At 45.0% G+C, this 18,563-nt stretch overlaps 1 protein-coding gene across 1 annotated transcript in view; it reads right to left on the bottom strand.

Moving 5' to 3' along the window:
- The window catches only part of ABCG1 (ATP binding cassette subfamily G member 1), a 52,178-nt gene extending 34,983 nt beyond the window's left edge, over positions 1-17,195 (bottom strand). Inside the window, exons 1-2 of the mRNA XM_032208011.1 lie at positions 17,067-17,195; positions 13,983-14,226 (exon numbers count right to left, since the gene is read on the bottom strand). Of these exons, the coding sequence (XP_032063902.1) occupies positions 13,983-14,226; positions 17,067-17,108 (286 nt within the window). The 5' untranslated portion in view covers positions 17,109-17,195. The remainder of the gene's footprint in view (positions 1-13,982; positions 14,227-17,066) is intronic.
- Between the last annotated feature and the right edge of the window lie 1,368 nt (positions 17,196-18,563).

Raw genomic sequence — 18,563 nt, 5'->3', positions numbered from 1 at the left:
TTTTCAGGACCTGACCCGCTGAGCTCTAATGGAGCTGTTCTGTCCCTGAAGCAGCAACCCACAGACAACAAAGACAAGGGTCCCCTGTGGGGATCGTCCACGAGTCAGTGATTCGAGGGGAAGAAGTCTCTTTAAAGGGAATGCACAAGGAGAAGATGCAATTGCCTTTGGGGAGGTTTACATCTGTCACTTTTTCCATCTTGCAAATCCACAAAGAAAATGGTGTAGGTGGACGGCTGAAGATTGCTCTTCTCAAAGGCTTCCTCCTGAAATGGGTGCCTACGCTCTAATACTGACTAAGCTGCAGGGCTTTGCTTCTGATCTAATTAGATAATGATACTGCGATACAAAAGGAGAGGTTAATCTTGACTCCATCTTCAATCTCCTTTCCTTGTGTACAATTGTAAACATCCTGGAAGCACTGGGAGTCACTTCTGCCTATGTGTTTAAGTGTCAGCACTGGCACAAATATGGGAAAATAGGAGATCTGGAAAAGAGGGAAGAGGAGAGAGAAGCTTTTAAAATGCATTGGGCAATTCACACAGATCTTGAGGAGTATTAGTGCCAGAGTGGCTAGCAAAAAAGACAACGAGAACAACAGAGGCTGACCACAACCAGACAACGTCCTCAGTTGATGTTCTCCCTTCCCTCCTACATCAGAGGTGCTCACAGAAGGCAAACGTAGCCACAGGGGAACACAGACACCCACTGGGTGCACAAAGATATTTCTGGAAAGTGCCCTCCACTTGCAGATCTCAGGTGCTCACCCTCGTGCTGTTATTTGCCCTCCCTAGGGCAGTCAAGGGACATTTCCAGCCCCCAAGAAAATCAGCCAGTAGCTCACCTCTACTCCATTCCCATTCCTTGCACCGCTCTATCTTTTGCAAACTAAAAAAGCACATTGCCATTAGTTTACATGAAAGCCTAACATTTTCCTTCTGTACCCCAAAATGCAGACTTCTTCCAGTTTTCTGTCACCAGCAAACCAGCAGCCAAACAGACAGGAGTAGAACCCATTTATCTGACACACAAGCATACTCTGTTACACCTAGCAAGAAAGGGAGTTGCAATAATGCTTGAATTAATAAGAAGGGAAATTCAGATAATGATGCTGGCAGTTGTAAACAGGAACAATTGCCCAAACATGTCTGAATTGGACCTACCATTGATAAACACAAGGGCTCCAACCCATTCTTCCTTATAACTTCTAAGGAAAGCAAGAACAAACAAAGCACAAGCAATCTGATTACGGCAGAAATTACCGAGAGCAGAAAATTACTCAACTTATGTAATGCAATAAGCCCCTATTGAAAAGCATCAGCAAAATGCTGTCTTTTATTTATACCATTCTTTAAACCAGTGGCATTCAGGTGGATAAAACAGCTTCCATTTTACAGTCAGTTTTCCTGCTATTTTAGCTTATTATGCTGTTAATCCAGTAGCAACAGACTCGAGCCACTTCTAAGCAACCAATATTCTCTTGCTTTTCATTAAAAAGCATCAGGTTCTTACTGTATTTCTATAATTATTTCACCTTGTCATGAAAAGGAGGAGGAATATATACCTCAATAAAAATATTACCTTCAAAGTATCTGTTATAGTGATACACGGCCAGATTTTGTACACAAATAAATACACCTGAGTGTATGGGCATACGTGCATATAGATATCTAAAATATACATGTGCACATACACATTTATGTTTACACATATCCATGTAAATTTATTAGATCACCTGTGTATCTACAATACATTGAACATATTAACAGATCATACGTATAAAAATAAAGAAAAGGCACATACAATATGCTCACCGATTACTAACATGAATATGTAGAAGTCTGGGGAAGAAGCCACACATGACTCTTTGCACGCTGAAAGGGGGCTGTTCTGATCTTCTGAGACATGCCCACATTGGATGATAGAGACATTTGTGGTGCTGGTTATCTGGACAGGAGCTGGGCCACAAGACAGGACCTGTTCTCTCAGGTTAACACTGTGGGTGATGGGACGGAGTAGGATATAGATGGGCTTTGCTTTGTTACGCTGGTAGTCAGAAATCCAGCTTGCTTGACTTTCAGCACTGGCATTTGACATGAACTGTGTTAGCTTCTGCCTCTTCTAGAAAGCAGTTTTAGCACTGAACCACATTAACGAGTGGAAAAAGTGCTTTTCAGATAGTAGGTCATACTCTTCCTTCATCAAGCGTTATTAATTTCAGTTAATTTATAACAGGGACGAATTCGGTCCAGTACGAATTCGTACTGTAAGACAACACCCTTGGCAGACTACCCATATCTATTCTTCGGGTTATCCAATATGCCACTGCTGAGATTTTAAGATTCATTTGGCCATGTACTTCTCAGGTAGTGCTGCTTGAGTGTCTGAGCTGAACCAAAGGTTGGCTCCAAAGTTAGGTTTATTTAACGCAGAACGTGTGTCACTTTTTGTCCCAGCCCACTTGGCTTGATGAAGTTTGTTTTCCTTACTTAACACTTGTCAATGAGACTCAAACACAGTGTTAAAATACCACAACTATGCTCGCTATGGGAAGGCTTACTTTATTTTTGTTTGTTTGTTTTCATGGCTCATACACAAGGTATTTAGAGAATACATGACTCAGGAGGCTGGGATCACAGAATCATAAAGGTTGGAAAAGACCTCCAAGATCAACTGGTCCAATAAATAATAAAGATGGTAAAGAGTAAATATGATAAGTAGTATTACTCACGTTATGGAGTTTCATGTTTCTTGTACTGTCCCCAGGTGCCTTACTGTCAGTGGAGAAGACACAGTCATTGTCTACAGACACCTAGTCTTACAGTGATCCCGAGGTTCATGGACCTGTGACTACTTCAGGCAATACGTTTTTCCTTGAGATTTACATCATCATTCTCCCAGGCAAGAAATCAAATAGTCAACTTTCTTTGCGAATGTCTGTCAAGGTCCTCTGACTATTTTTTAATACAGCAACTCACACACATTGTTATAACTCAGCCTTAAAGACAGCAGACCCTGATTTATTATAATCGCAAATGGCAGCACCTCTATTCCCTGCTGGCAGTTACTCAACTTTCCTGATGCTTTCACATGGGAGGGTAAAAATGTTCAGGTGTGAGTCCTAATTCAATGATGATTTAAATCACAAGGAAACTTTCCCTGGAATTAGAGGAGCTACTGGCTAAGCAGATGCCATTTATGTTTAAATAGAAGGCTTAGCAAAATCAAATCGGCCAAGCAAGTCTAAAAATTGTCTTTGCTCAGCTATGTGATAAAAGGTCAGGCACACCAAAAACAAAAACCCAGGCTGAGAGCACCAGCAGAGGTATCAGCCCCATCAACCTACTCCGTGCAAACACAGCCCCTGAATCAGCCACTTTTAAGGCTCTTGAAGGAAAAGGACAGGACCACAGACCCTGGTGGAAAACCCACCAGGGTGCATCAACGGGGAAACACTCTCCCTGGAGAGGAACAGGACTTAACTGTGCCATGCAGGGGGAAAAGGAGTGGGGACCTGTGCAAAACCAGCTGCAGGATGGAATACCTGCCTTGGTAATTAATACCAGCTGGACCTGCAAACAGGGAGCGGAGGCTGCCACTGGACTGGGGCAGGAGGAATCCCTTTGGGTCCCGAAGCCCCACGAAATCTGTCTACAGCTAAAACTGTTTTGTTTTACAGCCATCAAAATTAGAAATTCTTGCAAATTTCTTGCAAAGACCTTGCACTTCTGATCGCAAAACCAATCTGACCCAACTGGTTTTCAGCAAGGTCTCCCATCCAGCATCCGTATGCTTAGTATTTATTTCCTGTCAAATTCCTTCTTTTCAGAAAATTCTCCTTCAAATGATTCTACAAGGCTCAGGGTCGAAACCAAGACCCAAACGAGTAACTTTTCATGGGCAGCTGTGCTCAGAGCTATTCCTCTGCATTTTTGCTTGTCCTTCCATCATATGACATTCACCTCTTAGTGGAAAAGGAAGCTCACTCCCACATGGCCAGCCACAGGTTTCAGTTTTATGCGCCTCAGATTGTTATTTTACGCAGTCAGGCCTTGACAGTCAGATTCAGTAAGCTGGCTGAACTTAGTGGTATTTTGACACGGGTAAAAAATCTGTCCTCCCTCCAAAAGTTAAGTATTTACTTTCAATCCCCGTCCTTTTAATCGTGTGCTTATTTACCCATTCTAGCCTTGTAATGCTGGTGCTACTAGAGTGTTTAATTTCCAAAGCACTTGAGATAGTGACTGGATCATGACTAAAGAAATTATACCGGCCATGCTCTGTTGGTGCGGCCTCATCCACTTGAGCACTTCGCTTAGCACAAAACATATGCAAAAGGGCAGAATTCACCCTGCTGCTTAATGAGAGTATTAAAACCTTCTGATTTTTTTCTCTTTTTTTTTTTGTATTGACTAGCTGCATCACTTCATTTGAAATTCCTTTCTTCTCCTGCCCCGCATGAAAGCCAGCTCTCTGAAGATCAGCATGAGGCAGAGCAGAGGTCTCACTCTCATCTACGCAGGAACCTGACCATGGCACGTTCCATTTTCTCCTCTCTGCTGCAGCAGATGTACTGCAATTATAAACAACATTTGTTATTATTCTAAACATGCAAAGCAGGAAGAAACGCGATTCTTACACAGAAGATGTAGGCTGCAGATACTAGATGAGAGGCAGATGGTAAATTGTCTTGTAAAGCCAAGGTCTCTGCCATTTATTTTTCTTTGGAACAGATAAGGGATGAATGATGAACCAACACACAAGTGGTTAACTCGGTCTGCCTGTTATGTAATTCCGCGTCCTTCTTTCTGTTAACAACTTGGACTACTTCATCCCTAGCCTCTCTGAAGAGAATTAAGTCTTCAGATTGCATCTGTTTCTTCCACCAAAATCAAAAAAGTCTAAATGAGCTGTGAATGAGAATACAAGCCTAACAGTGGCAAGAGAGCCCAATCAGGAAACATAGTTAAAAAGGTTTCTGCAGGATGACTGAAGACATATTGCAGTTTAAGTCTCCAGCCATACAATTTCCTAGAAGGAATTATTCTGCCCTTCTTCAACAGGCACTTACACAACACTAGGCTTTCTGTATTTTATACTACCCCCTACGTTCTCCATCAAATATTCATTCTCCAATCTTCTTTTCTAGGAGAGGAAGCATCCAAAGGCCAAATTAACCTCAAACGTCTGTACTAAAGAACACAACTCACAAGGGAATAATTTTCAAATATCTGTATCGTCACCGATGGGATATTTCAGCAGGCCTCCTGATAGCGTACTTAAGGAACAAACGAAATACATAAGGATGCTTGCTTGTAGGAAGCTACTCAGAGTCAAATACTTACTGAAAACAACTGAAGTTCCTTGCCTTACTATCTATGCACTGTGACCTTTTCCATCATATTTAAACTATTGTTTTGGGGACGAACAAGTTAAAGAAGGTTGAAAGGGGCAGTAATTCTTCCACACAGATTTGATTAAACTGTACCTTCCTTTCATGTCTTTGAAAGTTGGTGAAGAAGTGACTACATTTGGAGGGATTTGAGGACCCTTAGTCTTTCAGTTTCCTAATTAACATAGGTATTTATATCAAGAAGATGACAACGTTACTAAAAGATAAACTTTCCACATGGTACAGCCTAAGCCAGGGCTGGTGTTTTTGCTGTCCTCCATAGTGGTGATGTTAAACAGAAATTGCTGGCTTCTAGGTTCAGAGCCTAGCTGGCACAGTAGGCAGGCAATCTGAACCCCTAACATCCCCGCTTGTCACTGCCCCAATGCTTTTAACAGACAAAAAGAGAGAACTTGTGCAGAAGCCTCTGACCCAAGATTTGGTTACGTAAATTGCACGTGATGTCCTTTGGAAGTAATGCCTTGAAAGAAAGGCCATTTTGTCATCTTACATGGATGTCACGGAAAGTTTCAGTGAGGTCTTTTACTAAAGTTGTTAAATAAATGAACCTGACAAGAAGGTAGATGGACGGCTCTCAAATAAACGAGAAAGCAGGTGAAGCAACAGGAGACACCAGAATAGGAGACAGTGGTCAGTCTGTGGGGAAAGTTTCCCCCTGAGTCTCAGGGGATTTGTATCAGGCTATGCATTTACTCCTAAATGATTTGGAAAAGCAGGCAAACAGCAAGGTGCATACACACACTAGAAGTGTGCACAGGGTCAGAGAGCAAGTGAATGATTTTACAAAAGAAAATTCCACGAATGGCTGGTACACAAACCTGGTTCTGGAAACCTGAGCTGCAAGTTGCAGGGACGTGGGGCACACTGCATGCCCGCCTGTTCTCACACCATGCACGAAGCATTTACCTCTGCCTGCTGTCAGGGAACGGACACTGGGCCAGGCGGGCATCCTCTGACTTTGTACAACAGCAAACCGACCCAAACTCCCATGTTATTTTTGCCAAAAAGTGTTAGACACACATCCTTACGGACCTCAGGAGTGTGAAAGCCACAGAGGTCTGCAGGATAAGGCAGGGCCTTATTGGCTACTGCACTGAGTTCTGCCTGAAGGACACTCACTTTGAGACCAAACGCCCACCCTTCGGTCTGCAGTGCTTTCATTTCAAATCCAAACCAGTTCCTTCCCGCGTGCTACCCCATTCTGCTGAGATTCTCCTTGCGTGTATTTTGGAGCAAGTCTTGAGGTGTTATTTCCCATAGTAAGAGCAAACATTTTTTCCTCAAAGAGAAAAAAAGTTGCCGTCAGTTTTGCAGGTATGGCTACGAATTACACTGCAGCAGGGTACACTCACTCAGGGTCTGCCACATTTTTGAGCGGTATCATGTTCCCTGAGCTCTGTCCTCCCCAAACCAGCCAGTTTACATAGGAGAACAATGCTACAGGGAAGTGTGAAGGAATTAGTTTCTTAGAGAATAGAGCTGAACTCTGAGATCTTAAATCCCTTGAGAACAAAAGACTTGGTACTTACGCCTTGGTACACATGTAAGTTTAGACCCCATGGGCTTCCAGAGGGTACTTTCCAAAATGACATGTAAATACAGAAGTGAAAACGGCCTCGTGTGCATGTAGTGCTTAGGGATATAGTTTAGTGGTGGACTTGATGATCTTTGAGGTCTTTTCCAATGATGTTACGATTCTCTGGTTACCCACATGGCACAGCTACACACCACCTCTGAAGACGGTACGTGCAATCACTACCTCCTCAACACCTCGAGCACGAGATGACTGCGTACGGGCAGAGGACAGCAAAGCACTTCATCAAAGCCCACTCGGCGTACAGAAGGTCGCAGTGGGGAGCTGTCAGGGTGCGTTACAGCCAGTCCCCTACATATGCTCACGGTGAGATGGAGACGGTGGAGCTCAGCCTCCCAACAGCTCATCGCCACTGCCATCACCCCTTCCCTGGGATATTATTCCCAAAATGTTTTAACTGGTCCCTCTCTGAACCTTCCTCGGCCACGAGTTCTCAATCTTGTTGGCATTGTTTTACCAACAATATGACAAAGGGAAAGAAGAGAAATATGTTCCAGTCACACAAAAGCTCAGCAACCATGGCTCCCCGAGTCAAACTCAGACACATTTCCAAAAAAAAAAAAAAAAAAAAAGCTCTGCATACAAAAAAAAATAATCCCACAGTAATAACAACGGGCTCCGTATGAAGGAAAATAAGCAATTCTCTGTTTCAGCAGAACTACTGCTACAGGAATGTCATTCTCGGCTGGGAAACTGACAGTCAGACAAAGGGGCTGAGCAGGATTTGTCCCTAGCAGCCTCTATTTTATACAAGCCATGCAGAGGATGCTAGGGGTTGTTATTTATCTCTCAATAAAGCACTGTGAACTGCTCCAGTGACAGTGACTTCTTAGGATATTTTTACTGTCTTGACACAGCTTAAGAGGTAAGAGAGAAGCTGTATGGGTTTTCCAAGGTTGAAACACGAATTTAGAAATCTTGTGAGAAGTCACGTTTTGCTGCCATTAATCCCTCTAACGCTTTAAGGGACTGAAAAAGAAGCCACAAAACGCTCGGTTGAGGAGCTTTTACTAGTACTGCAGCTCGTTTCAACCAGCTTAACTTGTTTACTCCTCCTGGCAGGCGGCTCTGAATTTGCACCCCCTCTGCTCTCCGGGCTGAGACCACGCTCCCGGGCGAAACCCGCGGCAAACAACGCGACCCATCTGTCGGCGGATGGCGAGGAGCGAGAACTCCCTCTCCGGCGGCGGGCTCTTTATTTATTTAATTCCGGGGGGCTCTTTCCTGCTCATCTATTTCTCCTCTCCTCTTAGCAACAGCTCGCGGAGCAGCCAACCACAACCAGGGCCGGCTCGCCGGCGCGGAGCATCGCCGCCGCGGGTTACTGCAGTGCACTGACCGCCAGTAACCGCCAGCCAGCCCTCTACCGCAGTGCACCTGCTGGGGATGAGGACAGGCTTTTTCCGACTCCTCTGGCAAGGATTAGCAAATAATTTAGGGCAAATCCCACCCCCCACCCCCCTCACCTCCCGCCAACCCCCTTTTCCTTTTCCATTCGGGGCTTCGGGGTGAGGAGTGACGGGAAAGATGCAGCAACATAAAAACCAGACAGCTAAATAATAAAAATAAAGGGAATGGGGGCTGTCCCAGCACACGTATCAGAAATAAGGAATTCGTAACAGAGCAGCAAAAGCCAGCCTGCTCAAACCCATGTTGAGGGCTCGACAGGGGGCTATGTTTCCACCTCGTTCAGAGATCAGCATTCACACAGCACGCAGACCTCTGGGCTGCTCTGATGACACCGCCTCGGGCGGTGATGGATGCTTCCAGCCCTTTACGAATACCAAGCAACGTGGCAAATATTCCCTATTTCCCCCTCAGACACTATGGGGCCATCCAAAGTGAACAGTCCTAGTCCTGCATCCCCCTCCTTTACGCCGTCAGACCTCGCCTGCACGTTTCACGCGCTGAATCTTCACGTTACGAACCCAAAATCTCGTAAGAAAAGACAGGACCTCTACGACCCCTCGCCTTCCCTGGGGGCCTGAGCTCTTACAGCAAACCCCACATAACATTTGGGCGTTTTCTGCTGAGCCTGAACTTCTGCGTGGCCGCTAATCCTCCCGGTAAGAAGAGCAGGGCCCCTTCCCCCAGAGGTTACTCCAGATCAAATCCGACCGCCACTTCCATCCCCAGGCGGCACGGGTGAGTCACTGCAGCCCTCAAAATAACAATGGAGAAATTTCCAACTACACTCTTGCCTAATTAACCACGAATACTGACAAGCGCTAGGAAAAAAAAAAAAAAAAAAAATCAGTCCTCAAATTGTGGCGGAGTTTTAAAAGCCAATTTATTAGTGTTTTCATCCCAGAGGCACTCGTTAGGTAGGAGCGGTATTTCCCTGGGATCCTACCTTACGGCAGACACCTGGAAACAAAAGGATAAACGTCCTTGGGGGGGTGTGTACACAGAACCAAACTAAATGAAGGGAAAGAGTTATAGCGAGAAAGAAGACTCCAAAGTACTTTTTGAGACTTCCTCGTATTTGGGACCATCCATAATTTCACTCCTCCATCAGTCACTCTATTCAGATCTCTTTATGGTGCTTATAAAACAACACCAGCAAAAAGCTAAGGCACAGACTTCTACAAAATCCCCTGGTATAGTTTTCAGGCAGTCCTAGCTTTAAAACCTACACATTACTTTTTTTTCTTTTTTAATATAAACTGCTAAACCCAATGCATGTTCCTGTTGTTTGCATTTTAAATGACATTTTCAATGTCATTTGAAGATACAGCTTGAGCAGACAGTTCGCAAGCCACGATAAGAGCCACTTTCAGTCTCTTTTTCAACCCTCAGATAAATGGCTGTGTGATAAGGCAGTGAAATCTTGGCCAAGGTTTGTTCTGAAGCTCTGTGGATGTTGCTTTTCCTCAATTAAGGAGCCCACACTTGATCTAACAGAGGACTCTCCTGTTCTCTCTCTTCCCCTGGCTGAGTCAGCTGGCTCCCTCATCCAGCTTCTCCAGAAAGGAGAAGGCATAGTTTGTTTGCGTGCTGAATTTTCCTTTTTTTTTTTTTTTTTTTTTTTTTCTGGCTTTGCCAGTTCATCTTAACCTTGACACGCTGTCTACCTGCTCCTGCAGTCCTGGAGGTTTCTTAAGAAAATCTTGCGTCCTGCTGACCTGCACGAGACTTCTGGCACATGCTGGAACACAGACTGGAATCAAACACTGAGATGCGTTTTACCAATCTCTTTCCTTCAAAACTGAAGAAAAAGTTTGTTCTGCCAGCTGAGTAATTCCCTAAAAGCTTTATGAAGGAAATGCCAAAGTTACGTGAGACCTTCTGAAAAATTTCACTTCTGTAACCTCTTCCAAATTCCCTTATTGATAAGGAGTCCTGCTGACCTGACCGGGTCAGACAGAGTTTCTTTGATCAAGGACTCATCTGCCAGGTTCATCCCTGTTAATACCACTGACTTCAAGAGGAATTACACCACGAATGAATCAGACCCAGAGTCGTACAAATCCTCACTATGAATTTGATAAAAACTCAATTTGATAAAAAGAGCGGACCAGGCTTGATGGTAGCAAGCAGCATTTCTCAGATAATTCTGAGAATGAAACACCCTTCCTTGTTTTTACAGAGATTTAAAAGTTAAAAGTTAAATTATATTTAATAGATAAATTAGGTGTGTTAAGGCTGAGACACAAATCAATGAAAAATTCTAATTTGAAATCTACTATGGCTAATTTAGCTTATTTGTTGTTGACAAGCAATTCAAGCTCACCTTCTTTGTGCTGCTAATAAAAAGTAAATGATGTTACAAACCATGAGTTTCACTGTCTGAACAATGCAGCAAAGTACAGAACACAATGACAGCATTACTAATTATTCCTCCTTTTGTTAATTTAGAGCCTAACCTTAACATTATTTTACAATAACATCCTCACTGAAGGGAGTACGTTTTTCTGTTGCTTTTTAGTTCAATTCCTCTCTAGCACACTGGCACAAATTGTCTTCACAAGGAAACTGTATTTCTCCCTTTGTGATCCAACGCTCACTAAAAGGTTTTAACTAATTCATTACAGCTGTGGGGAAAGATGTAGGAATAGCAGAATTTTTCCAGCTCCATTTCGGAATAGAAACACCATTAGGCACATTTTCAGAACAGCATCCCTTACCCCTTATTGCCATGAACAGCACCAAAGAACAGAATGAACTGAGACACATCTTCGTGTTTTTTTTTTTTTTTCCATCTTGCACGTGCAAGTTTACTGTGTTGTTGGTTTTTTTTTCTTAATTAGTTGCATTGCCAATACTGGACTTTGTACCTTCAGGAGCATGTTCTCTGCTACTCATTAAAAAAAAAAAAACAACAGTGAATTTAAACATTTGACTTCACAGCAATGAGAAAGACTTTTAGTGCAGGGAAGTCCCAAGAAAAATAGAGCTAAATCAGCCACCCATGTTTAGAGGTAAAATACAACCTTTTTCCTGAACAGACACAGATTAAAACCCATTGCAAAGTCCCAGTTTCCCACTGGAGGAGAAACCAGTAAGAGGCGTTCAGAATAGTTCTACATGTAGTGTGTTTATCTACAAGCCTACTCATTTTAAACAGAGATAACCAAAATTACACACAAAGTTCTATTCACACAACCGCTAAAATGATTCAAGGCATCTAATATTTTGGTCCCAACCTTCCTTTGGGACTACTTAGGCAGTTCGGTATTCAGTTTTCTGTTTCTCTACTGGAAAACCTTCTCTACTAAAACCTATGTATCAGGGTCAACCTCTGGAGAGGGAACATGGCTGGGAGGGAAGTTTGTTTCTGGAAGGTTTCTATAAGCTGAATCATAAAAGCATTGTTTGGAAGGGACCTCTGGAGGTGCCCTAATCCAGCCTGCTGCTCAAAGCAAGATGATCACCACCAATAACTCAGGCCAGCTGTGGTTGTGCCAAGTCCACTCTTCTAAACCCCACAGCAAGGAGAAACCACGCCACCAGGGTGACCTGTCCCAGCGCTGCACCACCCTCCTGGTAAAAAGCTGTTTTCCACTGTAAGCCGCCCAAACGGCAGCACGTGGCCACTGACCCTTGTTATGTATCAGCTGGCTCTACCACCAGGAGTTTGGCTGCAGCGTCTTCAGAGCTTCCCACTGTGTAGTTGTAAGCCACTGCGAGGCCATCTCCTCTTGCAAATCCGAGGGTAGTGTGTTTCTGATCTGGAAACCTTTCATCATTTTTGGCCAGTGAGAAACAGACCAGTTAAAACAATCAAATTGTCAAGTCCGACACGAGACACTTCAGCATAGTTCTATTTCTTGGTTAAAAAAAAAAAAAAAAAAAAGACTTCAAAATTTGAGTTTACTCCAGAAAGACGAGAAATAATTTTGTAAAAAAGTCATTGCCAAACTGAGTTGTTCTCCTCTGGACAGCAGATCTAGATGCAATCTTACTAAATAGTTTAAAGAAGGCAGGTGTGTACACATATAGTTTTGATGTTAAAAAAAAAATTAAAGCCACAAGACTGCACATCCTTCCACAAATGATTAACTGCATGCATAGGCTGTCCTGATACGGCAGCAGTTGCACGGCCACAGCTCAGTGTTTTTCATACCACACATTTCTAGACTATTCAAGCCTCGGTGTTATGATAATGACAACATTTCCAGACAGCAGCAATGTACTTTGCGAAACAATTTCAAGTGGAACCTTTAAGCCAGCGGATTTATAGATTCAAAGCAAGTCCAGGTATCAAATATGGCTCAGCCAGCATGTTGGCAGGGTCTTATCTCTTAAAAATAACTAAAGCACACAGCAGTACCAATTTACACTACTAAGAGAGAATTCCTCCAGAAAGAGCAATTAAGTCATTTAGCACACAAAATTCTCCTCAAGATTTCAGTATTTTCTTTTGGACTTCCTTCTTTTTGCTAGCACGAATTTACTGCATGACCTATTTTTTCTTTCAGAGAGACAACTAGTCACACAAAGACACACAAGAAATTCTCCAGAAAACACATGGCTACACAATGCAAATGAAAGTATAAAAAGAACGAATACAAAGCAGATGAAAAAGGGCAGAGCCATGTTACACCCACCTTTCGGAACTGGAATAGACCAAGAGTATATAAGGAACAGAGCTGAATATGCCCTCCTAACTCCCATCAATAAATCAGCACCAGAAGCAATGTTTCAGAGCTATAAGTGAGATTGTATTGTGAAAATACAGTGGTAATGTTTGACTTCCCTTGACACGCATCCAATATCCACATCATTTTGGTGGGCCCTGTGTTACAGGCTGTGAACAGTTGGTTGTGTATTAGCAAAGTAACTAGCAAAAAAGCATGCTGGTCCTTGACTAAATCTCAGGATTTAGACCTAGCAATAGGCAGTCATTTCATCAGTTAAAAGAAATGGTAAACTTAAAGACACCCATCTGAGAAAACCAAGAGACACAGATGTGCTGACATGCCAATAGCCCACAGCACTGACTTTAAAACACAGCATTTTAAGAGAATAACTATCTTGGTTTCAAATGCCTTCTGAAATTCAGAGATGCTTGCTGTTCTGCAAGGGTACTGAAAAAAAACAGCCATTTGACAAAACAACGTATTGTAAAAGTTAAAAAAAGCATACCCTTTTCCCCGACCCCTATCTTTAAACTACTGCATGCTCAACCTGTCCTCCCCCAGCACTCAAACAACAAATTGTAAACATGCAGGATCACAGGACACATACTTGGCAGCACAGGAGTACTGTATGTGCTTCAGATACTTCAGAATTGGGAGGCAAAAATAAACAGTTGTACAAATTACTGCATCTACAGTTTCTTGGAGCGCAAGCGTCAGGCTCCTGGGAAGTTCCCAGCTGTCTGCTTGGGGGACTCTCCACGTTCCTCAGAAGGAAGTGGTGTCTGCTTCCAGAGCAGGGACAAATCCTGCACCTAGCCTTTCAGTCAGCCCTGGGGCAGCTTCTTTATGCTCTTTTCAGCTATAAGGTGTTAAAGCATTACATTTTCCTCACCTTTCTTCCTCCACCATGGCCCTTCTTGGATGGAATATGAGAGTTCTTTAAATTCAATGTTTACAGCTGGTCTGCGTGGCAGGTAGGAGAAACGATGAGCTTCTGTCAGAGTATTGTCCACCTTTTTTAAGTGTCCATTCATCAGTCGAACGTCTTGGTTATCTGTGCCATTGGAGACCACCTCATCCACCGAAACGCACACTGACTTCGGCTCGGCCATCGTGCAGGCAGAACTGCTGGCGTTCTAGAGGGAAAAAGTTGGAGAAAGGACAAAGTTCACAGACTTCCCCCTAGGAACACATTTCAAAACCTTCTGCATGAGAAGAGTTATTATCTAAAATAAAATCCAAGCACAGAGTCCAGCACAGAAATGTGTTGAAAGGTGAAAGAGGGAAAAATAATCTTTTGTTTGTTCTGCCAGTGTCTTGATAGGAGAGGTAAAAGAGAAATTGTCGCACACAAAGAGCGGTTCCTTTCGCACCACTTTCCTCTCAGTGGGTATATACAGCACATCAGTACCTAACTTCAGAACAGAATGGCTCTTGCACCAGAATAATACAGCAGAAGAATACAATTTCTAAGTACAGTCACAGTGTATTCAGTTTCTCATTCCCTCCAAGAATTAGGCTCTAGTTGCCCTGATTCCAAGGCTTGTATTAGGACAGAGCTGAAGGGGGAAGGGAGCTAGCTGAACAATTGTTTACGCAGACATGTCAGAAGACAGCCTCTCAAAAAGTCCAAGAGCTCTTACGCCTTTAGATCAGAAGATACTTCCGTAAATGTGAAATCTCACAAGTTACACTTCTGCAAATTTTGAAATGTACTGTTTTCTGCTTTATCTGCTCCGGCAGCAATAGTTCTGGAGACTGAGACCTGCAGCAGTACAACTTCTTTTCTAGAGGTTTGTTAGGAAAGCACAGCGATTTCCATCCAAAATCCTTCCTTGCTTGACAGTGATCCCTAATGGAAATCTTATCAGCTACATAAACATACTAAACCCTGCTCAGTACAGCACTGCTGACACTGCAAGGTCAATGCTCTCTGCTCACAGCCATGCCTCCTACCATGCTTTGCCCAGTGTAGTACCCAGTGCAATTCCACTTGGCTTTTTTTGGATGGAGGCTCTTTCCCCTCCTCTCCTGACTGTGACAGCAGCTTGCTGTCTGCCTTTCCCTTCTTTTTTATTTATGCACACAAAATCTGAACTTTTTCGATTCCTTTTACCTTCACAGGCACCTTGGACCAGTATCGACAGGATATGTCCAAGGCCTAAACGAAAACAACCATGAATCTTCTTCAGCTAAACAGAATTTTAAACAGTTCGGAGGACATCCTTTGTCATCTGTTGTTTGGAGTATGCCATAAGCAGCACCTAACATCTGCACAGTTGTCTATAATAAAATCTTATATTTTTAATGCAGATCTGCACCAGAAACTAATTCTGTAGGTAACATATGCCAGGCTTTCCATCCTGTCACCCATGTCCAACAACCTACATGTCTCCAAAAGATACCCACTGAAAAGCAGATCTGCTGTACCTCTGTCCAAGGCACCAGCGTTGAACACTCTCAAATAAGGAGCTGTAGGTCGTGACACTGTTTCTCCCTTCTCACTCTCCAGTGCAACTAAGTCACACTGCCTCCAAAATCATCCTCTGTCATGGGGAGTGGTCTCCCTATGTATGTGCTTTTCAGGTCAGTTACTTCTGATGAAAAACCCTAAAATACAGTCCTTCAAAACCAGTGGTTACCAAGCGTCTTCCAGTTCTTCCTGCACAAGCACATAGCTCTGGATGTGAAAATCTGCTCTGCTTACCACATTTTCTCAAGCAAGAGATTTTAATCATGGTCTCAAGTTGCTCAGAGGTCAAGTACCCAGTAGCAGTTACTCCCAATTTCTTAAGCAGATGACTGTAATAGCAGGTAATTTGAACATAACAAGCGTAATGTGAAACACCTTAGACCTGAACAGTTAAAGAACGGGGACCTCCTTCTTCCCTTAAAAAATTAACAGAAGGTGATTTGATAATGTTCCTAAATGTTTTCAAGGCTTACTTTGGCACTCTCAAAGTCATTGGTTCACAGAAACTACCGAGCAGCTTCACGTGCCAGAGGGCATATCCAAAAACTACCAATGAGCAGGTCACCATCGCTATTCAAGGGACAGTCAGGGCTTCTCCGGTTTAGATGGTTTCAAAAAGAAACATCCTTTGGATGAGCTCCTTGCGGTATGACTTAATCAGCCAAAAGTAGGAGGCCAGAGACTTTTGTTCCTGGGACATAAGCAAAGCATGTCAGTCACCCGGCCGACTGAAACGCCTCTCCTCAGCAGACCGTGACACAGCCCTGGGTCAGACGCCAGCCTCACCGGGGTCCCCTCACTGGGGTGAGGATGTCCCCTGCCAGCTGGGTGACTGAAATCCTGTGGGGTCTTTGCTTGAAATTCCCCACCAGGTGGGCAGTTCTGGTGGCTCGTACAGCCGCCAGCCCGTATAAAGTGGCACCAGAGAGCGCCTGAGGGGTTTCACGGATCTACGAGCACAAGCCGTGTGCTTCTCCACTGATGTATGCGTGCAGCCTTGTCTTTCGCACCGGTGTCCACCTCAAACACACCTATGGGGCTTACACCTCGGCCGATTTCACACAGTTTTATTCCCCGGCTTGCCGTGTGGGGCTGAACTGCCTGCTGCTGTTTACCCCACACCGCGATGCTCCCTCACACCCTGCGCCCTTTCCCCCAAGCAACTTCCCCACACCATCCCTTCCTCCTCCCGCAGCCTGCCTGCCTTTCACCCAAGCTTTTACGCCAGAAATAGAGGTTACGGTCCCCCCCGGTAAATCCGTTTCGAGAAAGCACCGGCGGCGGGGCAGGGAGCGTGCTGCCACAACCCCCTAATCCCAGCAGCAGCTCAAGCCGGGAGGTTACTGCCGGTCAAGCACCGCCACCGGGCACCGGGCACCGGGAACCATCACCGGGCACCCCCGGGCACCCCCAGCCGCCCACCCTGCCCTCACGGAGCCCCACGGAGCCCTCCTTTCCCCCCTCGTCCCGGCCGCGAAGGAAGGGCGAGCAGGGCGCCCTTACCAGAGCGGTGCCCAGGGAGAAAGCCGCCATCAGGCATGCCATGTGCCCCGCTGCTGCTGCTGCTGCTGCTGCTGGCGGCGGCTCCCGCTCCGCCAGCACCGTGCCGAGCCCTCGGGTGTCGCCTCCCCGGCCGGCTCGGCGGCGGAGAGGATGGAGGGAGGGAGGGAAGGATGGAGGGAGGGCGGCTCCGCCGAGATGGGGGCCGCCCCGCCGCGTTAAACGCGGCCCCGCCCGCCGCCATCGCGCTGAGGGGATGAGGGGAGCGGGGCGGCCGCCATGTGGCGGGGCAGGGGGGGCCCTGCCGTGGGCAAGGTGGCTTGCTCGTGAGCTCCCGGAGGGACCGGGGATGACAAAAATCTCCTCTCTTGGCCCTAGGACTTCTGTGTGATTTGTAAACTGAGCAAGCTGTTTGGGTGCAGGCTCTGAGAAAACAGAAGGTTGTAACCAAGTTTTCTTCTCTCATCGTTTTCTCCTCAAGTCTAAGACCTACATTGCAGCAATGGTGGGGCCAGAACAACGTATCACAGAACCATCTAGGTTGGAGGAGACCTCCAAGATCACCTCGTCCAACCTCTGACCTAACACTAACAAGCCCTCCACTAAACCATACCTCTAAGCTCTACATCTAAATGTCTTTTAAAGACCTCCAGGGATGGTGACTCAACCACTTCCCTAGGCAGCCTATTCCAGTGCCTAACAAGCCTATCAGTAAATAAGTTCTTCCTAATATCCAACCTAAACTTCCCCTGGCACAACTTTAGCCCATTCCCCCTCGTCCTGTCACCAGGCACGTGGGAGAATAGACCAACCCCCACCTCGCTACAGCCTCCTTTAAGGTACTTGTAGAGTGCGATAAGGTTGTCCCTGAGCCTTCTCTTGCTCATTAAGTGCAATGGATGCTGTTAGGAGTTGCATTGGCACTCCTGCAATGAGTATAGATCCATAGCTAGATTTCAAGTCAGTTTAATTAGCCTCGCTACCCAGTGGCAGGAAGCTCTGCCCAGGCACTTCACCATGCCAAGAAGCTGAATGCTGAAACATCAACCAACCTTCTCCAGGGCCTCTGAAGTGTGCCCACTGGGCCTGTTTTCCATATGCTAAGGGACTCCCTTTCCTCAGGGAGCATTAGAAGGAATATATGGGTAGATAAATCATAGCAAGGATCTGAGAAAGAGATTCAAAACGTCTACAGAACATTTTATACATGAATTCATTACCCCTGAGGAGTCTGCTAAAGGGAGCTTGCCATAATGCTTGGCACTCACGTAGCATTGTACAGATAGCAAGGTAATAATCCTCACAAAGCCCCTGAAAGACTGGAAAGTATTTTATCCTTCTTGAGCTGTGAGGAGATAGATGCTTAGCACAGGCCACCCAGTGTGGCAGGGCCAGGAGATGGATGATCAAAGAAGAGCACAAGCACAAGGCTAGTGTGTGTCAGATGTCTCCTTGATACTCTGCCAACCCACAGACATTCTGGGCTCAAGGACTTCCTGA

The sequence above is a fragment of the Aythya fuligula genome, chromosome 1 (genome assembly GCF_009819795.1).
Source record: "Aythya fuligula isolate bAytFul2 chromosome 1, bAytFul2.pri, whole genome shotgun sequence".
Lineage (NCBI taxonomy): Eukaryota > Metazoa > Chordata > Aves > Anseriformes > Anatidae > Aythya > Aythya fuligula.
Note: the sequence above shows the minus strand (reverse complement) of the source record. Positions and strands in the feature narration are given on the sequence as shown.